The sequence below is a fragment of the Podarcis cretensis genome (genome assembly GCF_951804945.1).
Source record: "Podarcis cretensis genome assembly, chromosome: 10".
Classification (NCBI taxonomy): domain Eukaryota; kingdom Metazoa; phylum Chordata; class Lepidosauria; order Squamata; family Lacertidae; genus Podarcis; species Podarcis cretensis.
The window spans coordinates 45,057,705-45,080,376 of NC_137179.1; the positions used below are offsets into that span (position 1 = coordinate 45,057,705).

The following is a 22,672-nucleotide window of genomic DNA, read 5'->3' on the forward strand; positions in this document are numbered from 1 at the left end:
GGGGCCACAAACTCTGAGTGTTGCTTAAAAAAAAAAGTTAGGACTCTAGCCCCCCTAGAAAGAAAGTTATGAAGCAAAGTGCAAAACTGCCCCTCTAATAAATTTCTGTGAAATGAGCCCCTGCCCTAGAACAGCATCCTAAGAGTCAGGTGCAGAACCATCACCCTAACACTGGCATGCAGTTGCCCTACAAAACAGATATAGCAAGGGAGAGAACAGAGCTGAAGAGTTTTTCTTCCGCATGCCTCCGAAAGGATGCCCTTTGGCTGCTGTACACATACTGTGCTAGCCTGTGTGCAAGCTTGATGCATGTAAACTGACTAACAGCAATACCAAATGGCACTAGGGATTTATTTTCCCCTTTCTCTCTCTACAGTATCTTGTAATTTTCTCCTTTCCGATGAAGCTTGAAAGAACCACTTAGTTGAAGTGGCATGCTGTGTAGAGTAAGCATGCCAAAGCGATGAAGTTTTCTCTTGGCTGTGCTCAGCTGACCAGCCTGGAATCATGTTCAGATTAACCATCATATTGGAGTTCAAGAGTTTTGTCCCATAACAAGATTAGCTAGTGGTGGGGCATTAAGGAAGGTGCAAAAGAAAGAAGAAAGCATGGCTTTCCCTTCAAGATGCCAGGTCATTTCCTTGAGCTTTCTAGGATGTTCTGTGCTGTATTATTATTATTATTATTACTTATGCTATTATGACAGCAACTATTACTACTCTTTTAATTGGGTAGCTGTTTAGGAGACAGGGCACCTTAACCATCTCTTCTCTCACTTCGTAGCACACTTCAATCAAAATAAAATATATGTTAAAGATGTGTTCTGGCGTATTGAATGTCAAACAGTTTTGAGTCCATGACTTAAATGTCTTTAAATCATTAGCCTATCTGCAGAGGACAGCTATGTTCTGGACTACTCTTCTATAGTTATTATTTACTGAACTTATATAGTTAAGTTCTATATGGCAGCCAAATACTAAACACTGGCTCTAACTTGCAATAGCACCCATACCATTTAGGATAAGAAGAGTACAGTGGATGCTCATGTTGCGAATGGGATCCATGCAGGAGGCACGTTCGCAACCCGCAGCATTCACAACCCACAGTGCCGCGTCTGCACACATGTGGGTTGCGATTCGGGACTTCTGTGCATGCGCAAAACACAATTTAGCACTTCTGCGCATGCATGACCGCCAAAACTCGGAAGTAACCCGTTCCAGTACTTCCAGGTTTCAGCAGGTCCATAACCTGAAAAAACACAACCTGAAGCATCTGTAACCTGAGGTATAACTGTACTACCCACTTGCAAATCCAACAGCCTGATCCTCTGGCCTATGGAAGTATGTGCAACTTTGTCACCTAGAAGTGAGTGCAGCCCGCAACACTGCATACCCTTAAATGGTGGGGCAGTAAATTGCAGCTCTCCTTCCACACATCCTTTAATCCATCCTATATAATATGTTATGTGCACCTGTAGTGGAAACTGCAATATTTCAATACTCTGGCAGCATACAGAATGGTCGTACCTGGCATTTTTGTTTTATATAGAACTTCTATGAGACAAAGACGGTTAATGACGAGCTTTGTTAATCCACAATATTTTTACAATGCTCTCACAAATTAATGTGCTTGTGCATCACTGCTCTCTACTTCATGGAATTTGAGACCTATTCAAGTGCAAGTCATCAGCTCTTATTTCGACGCAGGTAAAAAGAGAACCTTTGCTATAACAAGCAGCAAGAGCCCTTGACTGCTACAGCAGAAATGCTTTGTTTTCCCCTGACCAAATCACTTAAGTACTTCTTAGCCATTACAAGTATGATGTACTACAATTAAGAAAAAGATCTTTTGAAGGTAGAGGTTAATTCAGTGAGGCCACCAAGTCCTTCCAGTATAGCCACAGAAGACAGCCTAAAAATTAGCATGGCTGGTTATTGCTGGTTTTGGACTATCTTGACTTGCTACTCAATACAGCTGAAATTGAACTAGTAAGTAAAGTGCCAAGATGGTTATGATATGGACCTCAGCTACAGCCCAGTGTGGAAACTAAGGCATGTAGCAGAATCTTTAGGTTACAATGCATTTCTCCAGGGACAGAAGACAAAATGCATCGTTCAAACTAGCAGCCAAGCAAATTCTAATGCACTTAACGCTGGTTTTGATATGCAGCCCAACAAACAGAAGACTGAAATCCTGAGAGCCAGTGTGGTGTAGTGGTTAAGAGCAGCAGTCTCGTAATCTGGGTAACCGGGTTCGCGTCTCCGCTCCTCCACATGCAGCTGCTGGGTGACCTTGGGCCAGTCACACTTCTTTGAAGTCTCTCAGCCCCACTCACCTCACAGAGTGTTTGTTGTGGGGGAGGAAGGGAAAGGAGAATGTTAGCCGCTTTGAGACTCCTGAAGGGGAGTGAAAGGTGGGATATTAAATCCAAACTCTTCTTCTTCTTCTTCTACACACATTTACTACTACTATCATTTATTCTTTATTAAATGCCCTTTGCCATAATGTTCTACATAGGGGTTGTGCTACATGTTTAGGAAAAGCTCTACCCTCAGATCCGGACTATCTGCTTTTATAGAACACCCACACCAAAGGACAAAACACTCCAGAGTTCATTACAGTGGTACCTTGGGTTAAGTACTTAATTCGTTCCAGAGGTCCGTACTTAACCTGAAACTGTTCTTAACCTGAAGCACCACTTTAGCTAATGGGGCCTCCCGCTACCGCTACACCGCCGGAGCACGATTTCTGTTCTCATTCTGAAGCAAAGTTCTTAACCTGAAGCACTATTTCTGGGTTAGCAGAGTCTGTAACCTGAAGTCTATGTAACCCGAGGTAACACTGTACTTAAAAAAAAAAAAAAAAAAAAATCGCACAAATACTGGATATTTTTCACAGGTGTGCAGAAGATGCTTTCCACCTCTTTGGCCCAAGTCACAATCAGCAATTCTAACACAAATATGCTTTGTTATGTGGATTAAACTTGTTGCAAAGGAAAAGTCCCTCTTCCCTGCATTAGAAAGAAATGAGAGTTGGCAGGAGGTTGTGTGTGAGAGAGAGAGAGAGAGAGAGAGAGAGAGAGAGAGAGAGAGAGAGCTGGCAGAATTTCTGGTGAAATGTTTAGCTTATTACACAATTCTGCACATGAGATTTGCAAAACAAAACAAACTGACGTAAACAGTTTTGTTTCTTCTCACACACATTGCAACTCCTAGATCGCTGCCAATAAGCCTAAGCCACATTCCAGGACAACCAAAAGTTTCCTTCAATGTGGAGAACCAAGCGAAGAGTGTCTGTGGATAAACTATTCAGTACTTACAAGAAGTCTTTAAAAATAATGTAAGAGCAGCCTGATACATAGACCAATGGCCCGTCTAGTCCAGCATCTTGTGGCCAACCAGATGCCTGTAGGATACAGGCAAGCAGGACTCGAGAATAATAGCACTCTCCCCTCCTGCAGTTCCTAGAAACTGGCATTCAGAAGCATACTGTATGGCCTCCAAAAAGAAATGCTTTTGCAGAACCTTGTGCGTGACACCTGCAAACCATTACAAAGTCACTCCCTAATGATCCAAAAGCGCAGCTGGAAACCCCTTTAAGATTTTACATTCCAACTACGCATAGCCCTTTAGATAAGGGCTATATTCAAAGTAGCACTAAGTGCCAGTGTGGTGTAGTGGTTAAGAGCAGTAGACTCGTAATCTGGGTAACCGGGTTCGCGTCTCTGCTCCTCCACATGCAGCTGCTGGGTGACCTTGGGCCAGTCACACTTCTCTGAAGTCTCTCAGCCCCACTCACCTCACAGAGTGTTTGTTGTGGGGGAGGAAGGGAAAGGAGAATGTTAGCCGCTTTGAGACTCCTTTGGGTAGTGATAAAGCGGGATATCAAATCCAAACTCTTCTTCTTCTACCTCTTTGCGTAAGCAAAGCAACTTCTGCTTGTGCAAAAGGGGCTCTCTCTCCCCTCTCCTCCCTCCACTTGCCTGCTAAATCTGTTCCAGGTTTTCCCCCAACCAGAGCAAGTGAGAAGGGAGGGAGGTAAGTCCAAATAACCAAGCAGAAGTTGTTCCACAATTATTCCCATAGTAACTGAATAAAGCCTGAGAGTGATCCTATTCAGAGTTAGCATAGCTAACTTAGGTTCATTAATTTCAATAGGTCTACCCTTTTGTAGGACTTGACTCACTACAGCCCTGAACAAGAATCAACGGCAACTTCATTTTGCAACAGAAATACTAGTCATTGTTCCTGATAATAATTACTTTTAAGCTAATGATCTGTTTAGACAACATGGAGCTGGTCAATGAAATACAAGCAACAGCTACTGTGCCGCTCACTGTCATCTACATGCTATCACACACACATGAGTTGCAGTATGCTGCCTACATCCTTAGTGGTGGTCTAGCATCACAATGCTCTTAGTGTATGTGAATTCTCAGAAAACAGACTGGTGTTATACTATGCCCACAGGATATTTGGTTAACTAAGTGCTACTTCACAGGACACGGAAACCAGCAAGTCATGCCTTTCTTTCACCATGTGTACATACCACACGGAGCCACAATTAGCCCTGAGATCCACACACAATGTACATGTAGAATGCACACAGAAAAGAAAACCCAAACTTATAGCATTCCCTCAAGTAATCAGCTGCACTGTAGCTACGCTTGAAATATATACACTAACTCAGTGATGGCCAAACTTAGCCCTCCAGCTGTTTTGGGACTACAGTTCCCATCATCCTTGACCACTGGTCCTGTTAGCTAGGGATGATGGGAGTTGTAGTCCCAAAACAGCTGGAGGGCCAAGTTTGGCCATCACTGCACTAACTGGTAGTATGTGAAGCAGCTCCAATGAGAGATGGCTGAATGTATATATGCAAAAGCATTGTTTACTTGTAAAAAAAAAAAATCATTGCCATGAACTGAAGGAAGAAAAAACCATGCACTTTAACACTTCTAAGAGAGACAAATTCCTCTCACAAACATCTGTATAACCTTTGTTCATACATGGAAGCAGCAATGAAAAGTGAAGGCAGATATTAATAGCCTGATCCTAGGCTCTTTCTGCTTGTACTATAACAGATTCACCAGGAGGCAGAAAGGACTTTAAATGTAATAGATAATGAATATGCAAGCATTTTTTTTGGGGGGGACATGTCATTTCCCTTCCCCCCCCCCATCAAAAAGGAAGGTTTTTCAATAAATATATGTAAGCCGATTAAAAAAATAAAATAAAATACTTACCAAAACTCCATTCTTTGTGGTAGTCTCACGGTATGTAAAGTTGCAAACAGCCCAGGCTAGGTAATATGTGGACATGAGCGGAGTCTGTGAAAAGTGATCCGTAACCCATCCATCTTCTTCAAAAACAGAAGTCTCCACAGGCATATTGGACAAAGATAAATAGGTTGCTTGATGTTTGATGCTGATTTTGAACGTGGCCTTGTAGATGGGCTCATCAAAGCAAGGAAAGGCTTTTCTGGCGTGGGTAGGAGAGAACTGTGTAACTGCAAGAAACCTGAAGACAAAAAAGATGAAAGAAACACTGATTTCTATTCAGATCTTAATGCAAAGATAGCTGGTAAAATAGTGAAACGTACCCGGGGGGGGGGGGAATTGCAGAGTGATATACAAAATAAAGTCCCTATGAAGCATTCCCCAACACAGTTTTTATTTTCAGGTAAATTCTTCTGCTCGCTTCAGTCTGCAAGGAGCAGCCCTTGAGAAAGGATGCTGGCATTAAATAAATACTGAAGCACTAGATATAGTATTTATTTATTTATGTTGACATTTAAACCTCAAACCAACAGAACATCAGCCAGTATTAACCCCTACAAAGTAAAACAAATAACTACTGCTGCGTCAGTGATTTAATTACCCTCAGGGAAATCTCTAGGGCCTTCAGCGCTGACAGGGTACACTGGCTTCTTAGGGCCATATATAAAGTATTCTTGCTTAAGAATGCTTTGGAGAGCCATTCTTTCCAAAAGTTGACGATACCTGTAAATCTCAGTAACACCTCCCCAAGCAACTGAATATAGCGGCAAAGTTGTGTACTGCAAGTAATGAAAGTATCCAAAGCAAATATCTAAACAGCAGCAGATTGACATGATTGCATACAAATCCGTTTTATTTCAGAATAAATTTCCATGAAGGGGGAGGGGAGAGAAATGCTTTAGAATTTTAAGTACAAATTCTTACGTAATCAGCTTCTGCAGTCTCATTGTCAGAGAAGGCAGGTGAAGGAGTTGTAAAAGCCTGTTGCAGCTGAACTCCTCCCCCCCCCCCGGGGACATCTACCTGCCCTGGAAAGGACCCTGGAGATTTGTAAGTGTTTACTGGGGGGGGGGGTTAAATGTATTTTGTTATTACAAAAGCACCTTGGGAATATCTATATCCTGAAAGATGAGATATAAATAACTGCAATCACTAAGTTATTTTTTAATTCATTACTATTGCAGAGTTGAATTGCAGAAGGGGACAAATCATGGATCTACCAGTCATTGGCGTAGCGTGGGTTGTCAGCACCCGGGGCAAGGCAAGTAATTTGCGCCCCCTAACCCGTGGATTTGCGCCCCCTAACCCTACTCCTAACCCTAACCCCCAGATGTTGCGCCCGGTGCGGCCGGCCCCCCCTGCACCCCCCACGCTACGCCGCTGCTACCAGTAACAATTTGCTAACACTGCCAACATTAATAAAACACATCTCTGTTAAGAAAAAAATGAGGGCAGTTATATAAAATTATTGACCCAGTTCAAACACAATGCTAAATGTAAGAAAATGACCAGCAGCAAACCTCAGGCTTGCACCCCCTCCTCCCCCTTAAATGTTTCTACTTTAGAATAAACTGCAGTTTCCAATTACGTCTGAACTCAGGAAATAGTGGCTTATTCTAAACGTGGTTCCCTCATACAAATCAAGATGAAGTGCTCGTTTGAGATCCTAGTTCGTTAACTAACCAGAAACAGAAGAAACCACAATTCCCAAATTCAGATATACAGTCGTACCTTGGTTTTCGAACAGCTTAGTTTTCAAACGCTTTGGCTCCCAAACATCACAAACCCAGAAGTGAGTGTTCTGGTTTGCGAACTTCCGTAGCTTCCTGCAGCCAATCAGAAGCCGTGCTTTGGTTTCTGAACGTTTTGGAAGTTGAATGGACTTCCGGAACGGATTCCGTTCGACTTCCAAGGTACAACTGTAATGGAGAACTGTGGTTTATTCAGCACCCAGAGTGGAAGTGACCAATGCCATTGTCTCATGTGTGAGAGGGAATGTGCAAGCCCAGGGCTGTCCACGTCATTATGTGCAAAACGTAGACATGGCTATCTGTATCACAGCACTCTGACCATGATTAAAATATGGTTAGGGATACTGACTTGCTCAAGATTACCTTTTAGTCTTCTGTCATTCTCTACTTTTTCTTCCTGGATGAGTTAGATATAAAAGACACACTGTGTCTGAGTTCAGTGTCCCTCATCCTTAAATCTGAATGTCTAATGGACAAAAAGCATCTATCTTACTTTATTTTTTTGAACACTGTAATTTGCATTGAAGTGCATTGAAGGCACTATTCCATTTGCAACATTCTATCACTGTCTTAAATTAACAAGATACTATACTATTAATTGTTAGTTTTCAAGCAATGCATTTCCTATCTGAACTACGAAGTTTCACAAGGTGAAAAGCCTCTGTTAAAACCAGTTTTATTCTCAACGTCTGAAAAGGCTTTCCACACTTCCACTTGCCCTGTCTCTTCCCCTCAGGAAAACCTGATCTCTACTGGCGCTGTGGGTTAAAGCCTCAGTGCCTAGGACTTGCCGATCGAAAGGTCGGCGGTTCGAATCCCTGCGGCGGGGTGCGCTCCCGCTGCTCGGTCCCAGCGCCTGCCAACCTAGCAGTTCGAAAGCACCTCCAGGTGCAAGTAGATAAATAGGGACCGCTTACCAGCAGGAAGGTAAACGGCGTTTCCGTGTGCGGCTATGGCTCGCCAGAGCAGCGATGTCACGCTGGCCACATGACCCGGAAGTGTCTCCGGACAGCGCTGGCCCCTGGCCTCTTAAGTGAGATGGGCGCACAACCCCAGAGTCTGTCAAGACTGGCCCGTATGGGCAGGGGTACCTTTACCTTTACCTTTTACTGCTGAATCGGAGCAAACATCCATCGGGTTTGCTCTGGATTGACCTTTCCTCTGATTTAGCACTAAAGAACAGGTTTTCCATGGAAAAACAGTGGGGCAATGGCAAAACTGCTTAGACCTGTGCATAACAAGGCTTGGAACAAGTGGAAAACAGCTTGGACTCATGCTTTCTAGGCATGGGACAAGTGGAAGTGTGGGTGAGCCCTTAGATTACTCAGATTTCTGTTATTGGTATTTTGCTCTATCAAAAACAGAACTTTTGGGTATGTATTAATAAACAGGCAAAGCGAACCTTTACCTAAAGGATTCTTACCTTCTTGAACTATATTTCTGAAGGCCTTATTCAACTTTTCAGTATGTTACTTGTTGACTATCAATCTCAAGTGAACATTCAGCATCACTGGGAATCTAAACCACCTTGTTTGGGTCCACTGCTACCGCTGTTATCCTAACCTTACTTAGCAGTTAGTCCCACTGATTTCAATAGGGTCTACTTCTGAGTAGACATGTATAAAATTGAATGTTAATTTTGTCTTTCAAAATTAATTTTCATAAATTCAGCAACATATGGTAGTAAAATACACATTCTAACATTGTTTCACATTTATGGGCTTATGCCCAAACAGGCAAAAATGCAAATGTTTGACTTACTTTAAATCTACAGTGAGATACGAGACATGCTTTTTGTCTTTAATTATTTAGGACTGGAACCAAAGTTTAGCTAGTGATAAATTCAGTTTTATGAAAGTTCTTAAAATGCAATTTTCAGTCCTCAAAGCATTATACTAAAACACACATGCCAGAGACCAATGATTTCTTTGCATTAACTTCCCGACAAGTAACAAATGTTTATGTCACATCTGTTACATTCATGAAAATGCAATACGATCTCATCTGCAATGTCCCAATACTGCATGAAAGTAAAGGAGAAATTAAAAAAAATCGCAGCTAGTGGGCACATTGGGGTTCTGAATACATGGTGACTTCAACATGAGGTAATGTGCTCTGGAAGACATACTACAGGCCCTGACTATCAAAAAATCATTTATCAGAAAAGTACAATTAAACCAGTTTTAACTGTCATGCTGTAATCTTGCATGTGCAGTACAATCCTATGCATGCTTGCTCAGAAATAAATCCCACTGACTTCAACAGGACTTACTCCTGGATAAGTGTATACAGGATGGCAGTCTGTTGCTCACACATAAAAACTTACACACACAAACTGATGACAGGATTTAATCTTAAATGTGTAATTATAGTTATAAAAGACTTGCAGGTTGGCTTCTTTGCGTACAGATGACTGTAATTTGCAACTATCTTAATTCTACCTCTTCTATTAAAATGTAGACATGTTTTCTCAACAACTTGTCTATTTTGACACCTTGGGGGATATGAGGGGGGAAAGGAAATCAAGCAGTTAGGTGGAAGGAAATGTTGTGCTCTAGCAAAAAACTTACGTTCTAGCACAAGGGGTGGGTGGGTGTCTGTATATATATGAATAAGCAATTCATTTCTCCACTAAAGGTGAAATAACCTGAGAGGCAAAAATTAGCATTTCTATGGTGCCATAGTCTTATAGAGAGATTTATGACTTTTGACTATAAAATCAAGGGCTCCTACTTTGCTTAAGGTTAGTGCTCTGCCCTACTTAGGAAAAGGTTAGTACAACTTTCCATGAAATTGCATTGTTGGGCCTCAGAGAAGAAGATCGTTTGCTTCAAATGTACAAAACAAGTAAAATATGTTTCAATTCTGCTACACTGTAAAACTATCAAAGTTTCACAATATGTTTCAAGTCTGCTGCATAAAACTATCAAACAACTTAAGTAAACTTTTGTCTGTGTTAATTTAGCTTTCTGATTACCGATTTCTTCAACTATCTTATAACACCATAGCAGTTATTAAATAATGTTAGCTTCAAACCATCTTGTGGCAAAGTACTACCAAGTTGCCACACTTTCTGGACTCATGGAACAGAATTCTAAATTATGGTGCTCTATAAAACTTTTCACATTTCAGAAAGGAAAACCATGCAGCAGGGAATTCTAATCCAAATGAAAAAATGGACTGTATGTGAGTTGTCATGCTTTTAGTTAATTTATCTCTGGACACTGGAGAACTATGTTTTAATTGCAATGTAAAGACTTTATGCTGTAAAATTTATGTACTAAATATACAGATCTATTAAAATTTTGCTACATTTCTTTTCTTCTTGTTGTATTTCACAGTTAACCAACATCTGAAAATAATACAAGTAAATGCTTTATATTTTAGTGGTGAGGTGATATACTATTATGCTAATAAATCACTTAGAAAAGTTTCTGAGAAAGACTGTTGATATCTTCCCCACTCCAATCTTCATGCAATAAAAGATTCAACATAGTAGCACCTTCCCTGAAACTTCCCTGAAACTTAACTCTGCAAAGAAAACATTTTATATCAGGCATTATGGTGGATTAGACAAACATGGACCATGATTATAACACTGAGTTTTTAATATATATGTAATAACATTAGAATGCTTAAAGATGAGGCTATTGGCATAACTGAGCTGAAAGGCAGTCTTCTTACTTTCTGGGTGCCAATTGCTTAAGTAAACCATTTGCTCAGCAGGGACTCTCAAAGAAATGATGAGGTTTACAGAATAAGATTCTGTGGTTGGATTTTCAATGACAAGCAGTTTAAAAATAAATTCAGTATAGATCTCTGCTAACAAAGCTAGCAGGAAACCAGCCTTGCTTCCTTTAAACTAGAGCCTCGCTTTCCATGTTTGATTTGCTGCATGAATAAAAACCCTAAGCCTGCACTTACACAGACTTGTGTGTACGTGGTGTCTCACAACCCGAAGAGGCACAAAGCTCTCAGAGTTGCCTCAAACTCTGTTAATAAAACCCAGCCAGAAGGCAAACAGGTGAAAAGTCTCTTTAAGTCCCATTCTTATGAAAGGAAAGCCAGTTCTATGAATTCTGTTTACATTTCTACAAATAATGTGAATCAGATCCATGTTACAATATTTGATTACATTCGGCTCTTAGTGTACATTACTATTTTGTTGGAGAGCTGAAAGTTAAAACACGCCTGTCCCTCTGACTGTAGATATGATGAAAAGTTGCTGATTCATGTATTCTTTGATATGTAAGTTCATACAAGTAGAGCCAGACAAACACTTAAGGGACTTTAAAATGCAGACTCTAGGTTTCGTCTTAGTTGATTAAGGGGCAAAGCACCCATTTAACCCCAGTAAGGAAGCCCCAACTCCCCCTTCTCACTTGCAGACTTCTCTTGGGAGGGTGGGATCTGCACATGGCAGAGAAGCGACTGCTTAACCCACCTCCCACCAGCGACTCTTCTGCTGAAGCTTCCATCTTCTGCTGCTGCTCCCCCAGCCCCTACCCCAGCCCCCACCTTGCAAACACAGGTTTCAAATGCCACATGTGCAGTCCACCAGGGCTTCCTTAAACATGGCTTTACAGTAACATAAAGTTGGCACCTAAGTTGCCAGGTTACTGCAGTGAACTGCTTTTAGAATCTTACACACATCACAAAATGTATCTTCAATACACTATGGTTCAAGTAGCCTATTTTGTGGGAAGTCCCTCATTAGTAACTTAAAACTTTAAGTTCTCCAAATCTATCTTCTTTTTAGTTTAGTTTTTTTTTTTAAAAAAAAAAAAAAGCATTGTTCTTCCATTTTTATCAGCTTTTCTGTTTGTTGATTGTACCAATGAGAGAAAGTGAAGAGTGTTTATTTGAGAGAGAGAAAATTAAGGGGATTAAATGTGGTGGGAGAAAATTACGCTGAAGTGCAGGAGAAAGTGGCAAAGCTAGTCAAGTACTGATTTTCTAGAATCCTGAATGCCAGCTGCAAGTGGTTCTCTCAGTATCATATCATAGATGTTGTCCGGTGCCTAGACAAATCAGCTTATCAGGTGATCCAAAATCAGAAATCCTGCCTTTCGTGCTTTTATAAAAGCCAGTGCCACCCACACCATGGGAGAATTAACTATGCAGGACTGCCTGCTTTTTATTCGTGGTTCTTCCCAGGGCAAGTCTCTCTGATGTACTATGAATTCCTCTGCTCTGACATTGCCTTCCTGTGACACAAGAGCAGGGGCAGCGGCATGGGGACCCCAGCATGCAAAGGCAGGTGCAGAAGAATAAAAGGAGAGCCCTGGTGGCCTTTCAATGCGATGGCCACATCCCAAGAGACCTTCTCTCTTTGTATCTCAGAATCAAAACATCTTAAAGGGCAGAAGTGTCAGCTGTAAGATCTATAAGATGAAGAGTCCGGTAAGTCTATAAGGGAGATCCAACATTTTGCTCTTCCTGCCTCCAGGTTCCAAGGTCCTAGCTTCCCACCCCTATCAGCCTCTCTTCTGGCAAGGAAGTTAAGAGATATATATGTACTTTAAAAGCCGGTGGGTAAATAAATATCACATCCGTGGGATGAGTTTTAGATGCACATATAGGAACCTAGCAAGCCTAAATACGGAATGTGGGGAGGATAGCATTTAAGTTATGATGGGGAAAACTTTTGCAAAAGTATCCTTTTCTGAGATGCTCAGAAAATCCCTTACCCAGGAACAGCCATAAAAAAAACTACTCTCTTAAATAAAGGGAGTAGGGCTTTAATGAAAACTACGGATGGAAAATCAAGCTGTTGTGGATACCAGGAGAGAAAAGGGGGCGGCTCCTATGGTTTCCATTTTTATAGGGAATAAATCGGGGAACGGGGATATCCCTTACGGATGGTATCTGGGACGAACGGATTCCTGCGCTGAGTCAGTACAGGCAGGGAAATACTGTAGCGGTAGTAGGACCAGAGATCAAAGGGTGGAAGCGGGGTGCCTACCTTCTCTCGCCGTAGAGCACGTAGGAGCTCCGGAAGAAGCCCAGCAGCTCGTTCTCGATGGGCGCGCTGTAGATGATCTTGAGGTTGTAACTTCTGTGCGCCTCCAGGCTCCGGTTGAGGACGACCACGAAGACCTGCGTCTGCGGGTAGAGGAAGAAGCTGGAGACGCGCAGGGCTCCGGCCAGCCGGTCCTCGGCCACGCGGGCCGCCTCGACGTGCATGCGGTGCGCGTGCAGCACGATGTAGCGCGTGGCGTTGAGGCACTCGACCTGCACGTTGACCTCGCCGCTGAAGGTGAAGTTCTCCATGAAGGCGCTCAGCATCAGGTTGTAGTGCAGGGGCCGCAAGTGGCCGGGCAGGCGCAGCTGCGTCCAGGGCGGCTGCTCCCGACGCCTCTGCCACTCCTCCTCCTCCTCCTCCTCCGCCGCCGCCTCTTCCCCTCCAGGCGCCTCCGATTCCCCTCCTCCGCGGCCAGGGGGCTCCCCGGCGCTGGGATGCTTGCGGCGGGCACTTCCTGCCGAGGCGGCGGCGGCTGCTCCTGCCGGGACGCTCCGGTTGCCCGCCCTGCCTGCTGGGCCGTCCGCGTCCGCGTCCCCGCCGCCGCCGCCGCTGCTGCTGCTGCTGCACTCCTCGATGCGCACGCTGAGCAGCACGGCGATCATGGTGACCACCAGCAGCGCCAGGATGGAGATGGCGAAGCCCAGCACGAGGCGCTTGTGCACCGTGATGTGGCGCTCCGTGGTGCGCGGCCGCACGCCCGCCGCGTCCGCCCACTGGCCCGAGAGCCCCCGGCTGCCGTTCCTCAGCGCCGCGTCCTCCTCGATCATCATGGGCGTCAAGGAGAAGCTCGCCTCCCGCTTCTCGGCCAGGGACATCAGAGGAGCCACAGGGACGGCTCCTCCGGCGCCGGGGCTGCCGCCGCCGCCGCCGCCGCCCCCCGCCGGGGCCGGGAAGGCATGGGAGAAGCTCCCGAGGAGAGCAGCCAAGGCGGGAAAAGGACGGAGAAGCACCTCGGGAAGAAGCGGGGAAAGCTCGCCCGCCTGCCTGCTTGCTTGCTTGCCCTCCTGTTATTTCCCTCTTTCCCCACCCCGCCTGCTCTCTCTCTTCCTCCTCCTCCTCCTCCTCTTCTCGCTCGCTGTTGCCGCAGCCGCTGCGGGTGTCACTTTGCGAGGCGCCCCATCGCACTCCCTAAGAGCCGCCCCGGCGGCCGAGGGAAGCCTCCTCCTGGCGCCCCAGGTGGGAGGAAGGCGGGAAAAGGGGGCGGGGGGAGCGCGGATTGGGCCGCTCCCAGCTCCGCTCTTCAGGGCGCCCGGTGCGCTCCGCTCAACAGGGCGCCGCCGCGACGCCTCGCTGCCATCGCCGCCCTCAGCGAGCGCAACTCTTCCCTTCGGTGCGCGGCGGGCGGCTGAGGACGAGGGCAGGCGAGGAGAGCGAGAGAGCGAGGACTCCGGTTCCTGGCGTCCTTTCGGCTCTCCCCTCACACTCTCGCCGCCCCGAACTCTCCTCGCGCCGGGTCCTCTGGTTGGCTTCGCTCTCTCGCCTTGCCGGGTCTTTTTTGGTTTTGGTTTTTCGCGCCCAGGTTATCGCAGAGGGAAGGACGCTGACGAGGAGAAGCAGAAGCAGCTGCTGCTGAGAGAGAGAGAGAGAGAGAGAGAGAGAAGGATTGCTGTGGAAGGAAGACGCCGGCGACGCCGGGCGCCAACTCCTGGTCTCCAAGCGGCTCCCAAGCACCTGCAGGCAGCACCAAGTCTCTCCTCGGCGCCGCTTTGCGCACTTCGGAAGACCTGGCGAGGCTCCCGAGCCCGGACAGCGAGCGAGCGGCTCTTGCTGGCGTGCGCGCCTCTCGGCGAGTGAGGAGGAGGGAGCGCGAGGCGGTGGCTTTGTAGCTGGCGGTCCCGCGCTCGGCTGCTCGCTCGAGGTCTGGGGGTTGGGAACTACCCACAGCCCTCTAGAGAGAACTGACAGAGCTCCTGTCGGGAGAGAGAGAGGAAGGGGGAGCGCGCGGGCGAGTGGGGGTGGGTGTCGAACTAACCAAACCGCACGAACCACTTTCAAGGGGGTTTGCCAGGCTGAGCAAATCCCAGGAGAAGGAACCGAGAGCGAGAGGTTAGAGAGCTTTCCTCGGGGCGCTCGCGCCCGGCGCGCAGTGTGAAGGAAGTCGCTTCGGGCAACCGGACGAGACACTCTCTGGAGATCTGCGGCTCCTTCCCCAAGTCATCCCTCTTCTTCTGGGCAATGGGTCGGGAGGAGCTTCGCCGTTTCCAGCGAAGATGTGTGTTTCTTCCAGCCGGGCTCCCGAGTCCATGGAAGGCTTCCAGGCTGATGATGACAGACAGCCTCTCTTTCTTGGCAGATCCTGCTCTTATGATCTGGCAAGTGTCAGATTATAAATCCGCCTCGCCGCCGCAGGATTTGCCAGGATTCTGTGTAAACGAATCTGTTCGCCACATAAATATTGAACATGTATAGGGTATATAGTCTGTGCTCGATATACTTTAGGGGGATTGAATGGCTGGCTGTTTCTGAATGGGAGGAGGAAACGTTGAGGGCGATGCATGCCTTTGCAGGAAACTGAAGTACACTTGCCTTACTCTGAGGGCATTATCAAAAGTTGCCCTGAGGACTCCGGTGTCATGTGGCCAAGACAGGCATCTGTTTCAAGTATCTCCAAATCGGTCAACACTTGATAATGCCTGAATGGTCAGTCATTCTCTTCTCCTAACCCTAGCTGCGGCTGCCTGAACAGATGCCTCCTGATTCAAGGCATGCTAACAACAACAACAACAACAACTTACTTACTTACTTACTTACTTACTTACTTACTTATACCCCACCCATCTGACTGGGTTGCACAAGCCATTCTGGGCAGCTTCCAGCATAAGAAACACAGCAAACCATCATACATTAAAAACCTTCTACCTATCCCAATGGGCCAGTGTCCTTATGGTTCAAGCAGCACTGCTTGGGTTGGGTCATGCAAAGACTATACCTGACCAAAGTGGCAGGATGCCTCCCTTGAACATGTTGCCTGCTTTCTCTCACCTTGAAGCTGCAGAGCCACTCAGAGTGACACTGACACAGCTGATGATGCCCCTTAACAACAGTGACAACACTGCTTAGAAATTTATTGTCATCAGAACATCTCAATCATCACACACCAGACAGATTTCTTTCCATTTTTTAAGTGAGTCAGTTGACTGATCTGTTTACTTCTTGTTTCCAGCCCAAATGTACTTATGTGAGGAAAGGAGTTCATCATAAGCACAGGGCACAATTTTGTACACCAGGCTGAAAACCTGAAGTGGTTTCCCACGACCAGTTTACCATAAGGACACACCTTTATTACTATTGTTACTACCATGTAGAGCACTTGCAACCTGCTCTTGAGGCTCCCTGAGCTGCTTACATACAATCAGTTAGAACAAGACCGTCCCTGTGTGAAACCTTGGAGTCTAAAAGTCACAATGCAAAAGGAAAAGGAGACAAGGGAAGAGGAACCAAGACTGGAAATAAAGAGACTAACACAAGTTTACCGATCGTTTGAATTGGATTGAAGTCTCAGCACAAATAGGCACAATGTTTCAATGCTTACAGTATCAGAACAATACTTAAGGTTAGGTAGGCAAGTGCATGTGGCGATAAACCACATGCTCCTCCTTAAGAGAAATACTTGACTTCTTAAGATGGCATTTAAAATTTTATACATACAGAAGTATGTTTTCTGAAGGTAAAAGTGGCAATTTCTGCATAGGCGGCCACCTCAAAGCTGACCAGCTAAACATGCGTTTCATACTTAAGAGCCTGGACCTGAGTATAAAAGATAGTGCAAGGAGCCCTTGCAAATCTGGAATTCCCAGGCACAAAGCTTCAGCAGTTCTTGTTCTAGCAACTAAGCAACTGAAGAAGCACCCTCTTGCACAGCAAATGTGGCTGCTCTCCCAGACAAAGTGATTCTTCTTTTGCCTGTATGGATGGAAACATTAAAGTCTGTAAGAAATTGCCTTTAGCATACGTGTAAAACTTTTTACAAAGGCATTCGAGCACATTTCCAAGGCTTTAATAGTACCCGACAGTAAGCAAAAAAGGAAATCGGCAAAATGAATGAAGGTAGGAAAAGAGGGTAGGAGGCAGAGACACAAAGAGCTGGAATCATTAGAAGGAATTTGCCATTTTTCTCAAATACATTTCTAAAGAGAACAACTTTCCAACACCTAGAATATATCAATAGCACAACGCTAATATGCTGAATGCAGAATTATGCACATAAACGGTCCCTCAAAAAAAAACAGTTGAGGTTTCATTTCAAGAATTATGAGACAGGACTTCTCTACAAAATTATTTTGCACCTTAGATTTGTTTCTTACTACAAGCTTCATCCGCCATATTGTCCTCAGCTCAGCCCTATAGCTATATCATTCATGCTTGCATTTATTTAGACTACGCGTATTTCTGTAGCTCAAAACCTAATTTGTTGTGGTCCCATAAGAGGGAAGCAAAATGTCAAGTGGCATTTTACACATATGCATATATACCGTATTTTTCCATGTATAAGACTAGTCCCCCCCCCCTAAAAAATACTGTCAGAAATTAGGGGGTGTCTTATGCACGGGGCCATCTTCCCCCATTTTCCTAAATCTGAGTCCCCCAAAACAGGGGGGGTCTTATACATGGGGGCGTCTTATGGATGGAAAAATATGGTAAAATGGGGCATACTGTTTAGTTATCTTGACATGATGGCCACTTTCAGCCAGCCACTGCAGAGAAACCGCTCATCTTTAGGAACTCACTACTCAAAGAAGTTTGCTTCCATCATGGTACACTAAACTCCTCCACCTTTGTACAGTGGAACCTCGGGTTGCGAATATGATCTGTGTAGGAGGCACATTCGCAACCTGCAGCATCTGCAACCTGAAATCACATAACCTGAAGTGTCTGTAACCCAAGGTACCACTGTATAAACGCTCCTTCTCCGTCTGTACTGTAGTTGTTACAAAGTGGCACTGAAAACAAAGACCACATGGTGGATGGAGGAGGGTTCATATGTAGCTATCCATACCACAAGCTTTGACTGCTTTTCTTAACATCTCACTGCACTGATAAAGTACTTGGTTCACTGAACTTTGGGGAGTTCAGATCCCAGCCCTCTTTTGTCATTCAGCCCCTTAATTTTTCCTTCATTGTATCAGGCTTGCAAGCTCACGGATTATGAAAGATAATAGCTAGGAGCTTTGTCCTTCCAGACATAGTTCTGAACATTCATCGGTTTTTACCACAGAGCTTAGAGAGATCCATCTGTGATGGGCAATAAAGGTGGTTTGCTAAGGATGTAGCACCGGTCAGTATGCTGAACGTGAAATGTAAAAGTGCATACAGTTAACATGTTGAGGGGAAACGTGGAGACACTGACAGTGTGGGAGGTGTAGAGACAGCGGAGCTGTAGAAGTAGTTTTTCTGAAGAGGTGTTTCCAAAAAGCACTGCTGGCTTTGTGTAATTTTAATTGGTTTTCCTATAGGAAGCAATTATTGGGAAACTATGGCCAGGAGATACACGGAGAAAGAGGAAAAGACTACAAAACATTGAGCTTTATAGATGTGCGTGTGTTTCATTAAATGCTTTTACATGGATACATGCATCTGACTGTTTTGAAGGCTTTATGTGCAGACTGTTTGAAGCACCCATCAGAAACACAGTCATCTTTGTAACATTTTTTTTTCCTATGCTCCCAAAGGGCCAACTCTCACACTGAAGTCACATTGAAGTTTTCGTATGTTGAGGTCAACATAATATTTCAACAGATGTTCAGATCTTAACCTGACACATCCTGATTTAACTCGCTTTTTGAAGGTTTACAGAGTGGCTTTATGATCCAAGTACATGCTTGAAGCATTTATATTCAACATGCCAAGATCACCAAAAAGGTCAGTTTATCCATTGGAGACAGGACAGGTGACTGGTGTGATAATGAACATCACTTGACTACTCCTTTAAGAGAAAAACCCACTTTTTCCCAGGTGTCTGGAAAAAAAAATACCCCAGCAGAGAAGTTTTATACTGACTAGAAAAGGAACAACTCTTTTTATCAGTGTTATTTAAAGGATGCCATGTGTTTTACAATCCTTACTGAATTCCTATCATAGTATTTCAATGGAGAAAGCAGCTGTTATTCCTATTTCTCAGAGGCAGGAAGAAGGTCATTTGTTCAGGGCCACCCCATGGGAAAATGGCAAAGCTATGATCTGGATCCAGATTTTCCAGAGCAACGTTCAAAACACTACTGAGCCAAAATTTGATATCTCATTGCCATTGGCATTTTAACATTTTCTGTGGCAACAATGGTGACTTTGCGGTGCTTTGGAAATACTTTCAACCATGGCAATTTAATATTCCCGCTTTATCTTTGAAACAAAATATTTGGACTTTACATTTATTTATACATAATATTTATCTATGAATTTACAGGTAATTTATATGTAGGGGGAAATAAATTTGACTATTATGGGACAATTCATTTATATTAGAACGAAAACCTGTACTCAGAAGTACAGTTGTACCTTGGCTGTCAAACTTAATCTGTTCCGGGAGTCCATATGACTCCCAAAATGGTTTGAAAAGCAAGGCGCGGTTCAGGATCAGTTGCAGGAGCTTCCTGCACTTAACTGGAAGCTGCGGAAGCCACACCAGATGTTCAGCTTCCAAAAAGTGTTCGCAGACCAGAACACTCACTTTCGGGTTTGTGGCATTTGGGAGCCAAAACATCCAAGTACCAAGGCATTTGAGAACCAAGGAACACCTGTACACCTATTGAGTTCAATGGGACTCATTCCTGGTAAGTGTGTGGGGAATTACAGTACAGCCTAACTGTCCTCCAAAGCCTTAGGTATTTTATTCCTACGGTAAATTCACAAATGGGTTTCCTACACATTCCCTCTGAAATTCACTCTTCACCTTGACTTTTCTCTATGAGGCTGCTGAAAGTTAACAAATCAAGTCTTATTTCTTTAGCAGCATCTTGGTAATGAGACTCCATTATTAAAAAAATTCCTCTAGGCCATCAGCATCTTGTATGCAATCACATTTTATGAGCTACAGGACAAGACTTCACTTGTGCTGAAAAAGGAGCACATCATCACACACATTCACTGTAAAAACTGTCCTTCCAGACAAGATGTTTCAGAACACACTTGGATACACTTCAGATAATGCATTTCCTATTTTATATACAAGCCTATCTTGTGGTAAGAGAGTTTTAAAAAAAGACTGGCAACATCAGTTTAATTCTCTTTGTTGAGATTCCAGTGGTGCAACTCAGCATCTATATTGCCATTTTGTACTCTTAGCAGAAAGAGTCTATAAATAAGGGACCTTAGCCATATATCATACAGGTGGGGGGACAATTTATTCATGGATCTGAACTCACCTAAACAGAAAGCGTTGCAGTATAAATTTCAGAGAATGCATGTGGGCTTGTGTTGTTTTTAAATATGCCTTCGAACCTTTTTGATTTATGCTTCATTTTTCTGGATACATCACATATTTTGTTTCATAACTGGATGGATGTGGGACTTTTGAAGAAGTTTGACAGGCCTTTCCCAAGCCAGTCTTGGGATGGACTATTTCCTTCCTGGCTCCAAATATGATGATGGGTTAAAAGGTAAAGGTAAAGGTACCCCTGCCCGTACGGGCCAGTCTTGACAGACTCTGGGGTTGTGCGCCCATCTCACTTAAGAGGCCAGGGGCCAGCGCTGTCCGGAGACACTTCCGGGTCACGTGGCCAGCGTGACATCGCTGCTCTGGCGAGCCAGAGCCGCACACGGAAACACCGTTTACCTTCCCGCTGGTAAGCGGTCCCTATTTATCTACTTGCACCCGGAGGTGCTTTCGAACTGCTAGGTTGGCAGGCGCTGGGACCGAGCAGCGGGAGCGCACCCCGCCGCAGGGATTCGAACCGCCGACCTAGGCAAGTCCTAGGCGCTGAGGCTTTAACCCACAGCGCCACCTGCGTGATGGGTTACTTACCCTCATATAGCATAAGGCTTTTGCTGCAGGTGGCTGTGCTTCTGAATACCAGTTACAACACAAAGCCACAGGAGGGGAGAATGCTCTTGTGCTCAGGTCCTGCTGCTTCCTGATTTCTCATAGGTACCTGACTGGCCACTGTGACAACAGGATGCTGGACAAGATAAGCCATTGGCCTCATTCAGCAGGCTCTTCTCAAGTCATTATGTTAGTACATGACTAAACCTCAAATTCCTATTTTTAAGATTATGTAGACTGTCCACTACTGACAACACCCTCTATCTAGCTGCGACAACCTCTGATGCTTCAATACAAGGTGGGGATCCCAACAGTGTGGTGAAATAATGTGTTCATTCTTTTCATCTAATGGTTCTCCATTTGAGTGGAGAATAGCAGGATACGTGTTTGTTTTTTCCTGAAAAGAGAATCTCGTGCAAAGATGGCTTATGGCACCAAAGGATTTTGCTATGGAAGAATGAAGAGTGGCACAGTGGACGAAGATGTTAGATTATAAAACACAAGTATGTTTAAGACCACATTTGTCAAAACAGAGTTTGACTGACCTCAACATGTGCTTGAGTAAAAGGTTCTTGCTGCAGCAATGCGGTCTAATCCTTTACATTTAAGAAGCAGTGGAGCAGTTCATGTCTGCCTATGCTTCACTACTGGGACACATCCAGCCATCCATCCCAGCCCCAATTTCTAAAAGGTACACATCTGAACAAATATATTTTTGCTACGGAAGAGATTGCGTTCCCTAGAGTGCCAGCCCCTCTGGTCTAGCATTTCTCTGGACGCTGAACTCATGTCCTAGCAGCGCGCTGATAAGCAGTTGTGTCCTCATTTCAGCAATGACTTCCCTTATGTCCAGTCTTTTGAACTAGCCTGTGCTATGCCATAAGTATGCCCAGGGCTACCTCCAGGTTTTGGTGACATCTTGTGCCAGCATGATGCCCTGAACTGGCTTACAGCCCCAGCTTGTGATGTAACATAGGTTCTGAAATCAGCCAGATTAGGTGCATCTAACAGTGCATGGGATCAGACCAAAAAATGACTATAAGTCTTTCCTTGGAAAATTGTTTGCATTTTCTTCAGTGTTTAAATATCTTCATCCCTTTCAATGTCTGGACAAAATATAAAGACTTATTGGAAAATAAAACTCCAAGGTGGCTTTCACCGCTGGAAGCTAAGGCCCGAAAAAGACCCAATATGGAGGCCAAATGGCCAAAATATTGGGAAATACTAGAAAAAGATGGAGACAATTGGAAATTGCAGAGTTTGGAGAAAATGAAGGATAAAGTGCGAGACTGGTTACACTACGCTCAGATTAAAGAAGTCTTTAAAAATGACAAAAAGTTAGGGTTCCAGGTGGAGAAATCGAAGTTGGAAACAGAACTGTTAGAGCCTAAGACTAAGGTACTTTCAAGAATGTATAACTTGCTGTTAAAATGGAATACACAAGATGAAATGGTTAAATCGGTTATGATAAAGTGGGCACAGGACATTGGGCACAACATTATTGTCAGGGGCTCAGGAGCAGAGGCACAGGGAAGAGAGGAGATGGAGAGCAAAGGGGAAGAATCCGAGGGGAGCGTAGGAGAAGAGGACAGTGGATTGAGGGATTCCATGAGCCTCTCCAGCGAATCGGAAGATTCACAGAA

General features: G+C 44.5%; 1 protein-coding gene across 2 annotated transcripts in view; it reads right to left on the reverse strand.

The window, feature by feature from the left end:
• Positions 1-14,258, reverse strand: part of TRHDE (thyrotropin releasing hormone degrading enzyme) — a 201,101-nt gene extending 186,843 nt beyond the window's left edge. For both annotated transcript variants that reach the window (XM_079993791.1, XM_079993790.1), the window contains exons 1-2: positions 12,995-14,258; positions 5,246-5,519 (exon numbers count right to left, since the gene is read on the reverse strand). In XM_079993791.1, coding sequence (XP_079849917.1) covers positions 5,246-5,519; positions 12,995-13,869 — 1,149 coding nt within the window. In that variant the 5' untranslated portion in view covers positions 13,870-14,258. The remainder of the gene's footprint in view (positions 1-5,245; positions 5,520-12,994) is intronic.
• Positions 14,259-22,672: the final 8,414 nt, after the last annotated feature.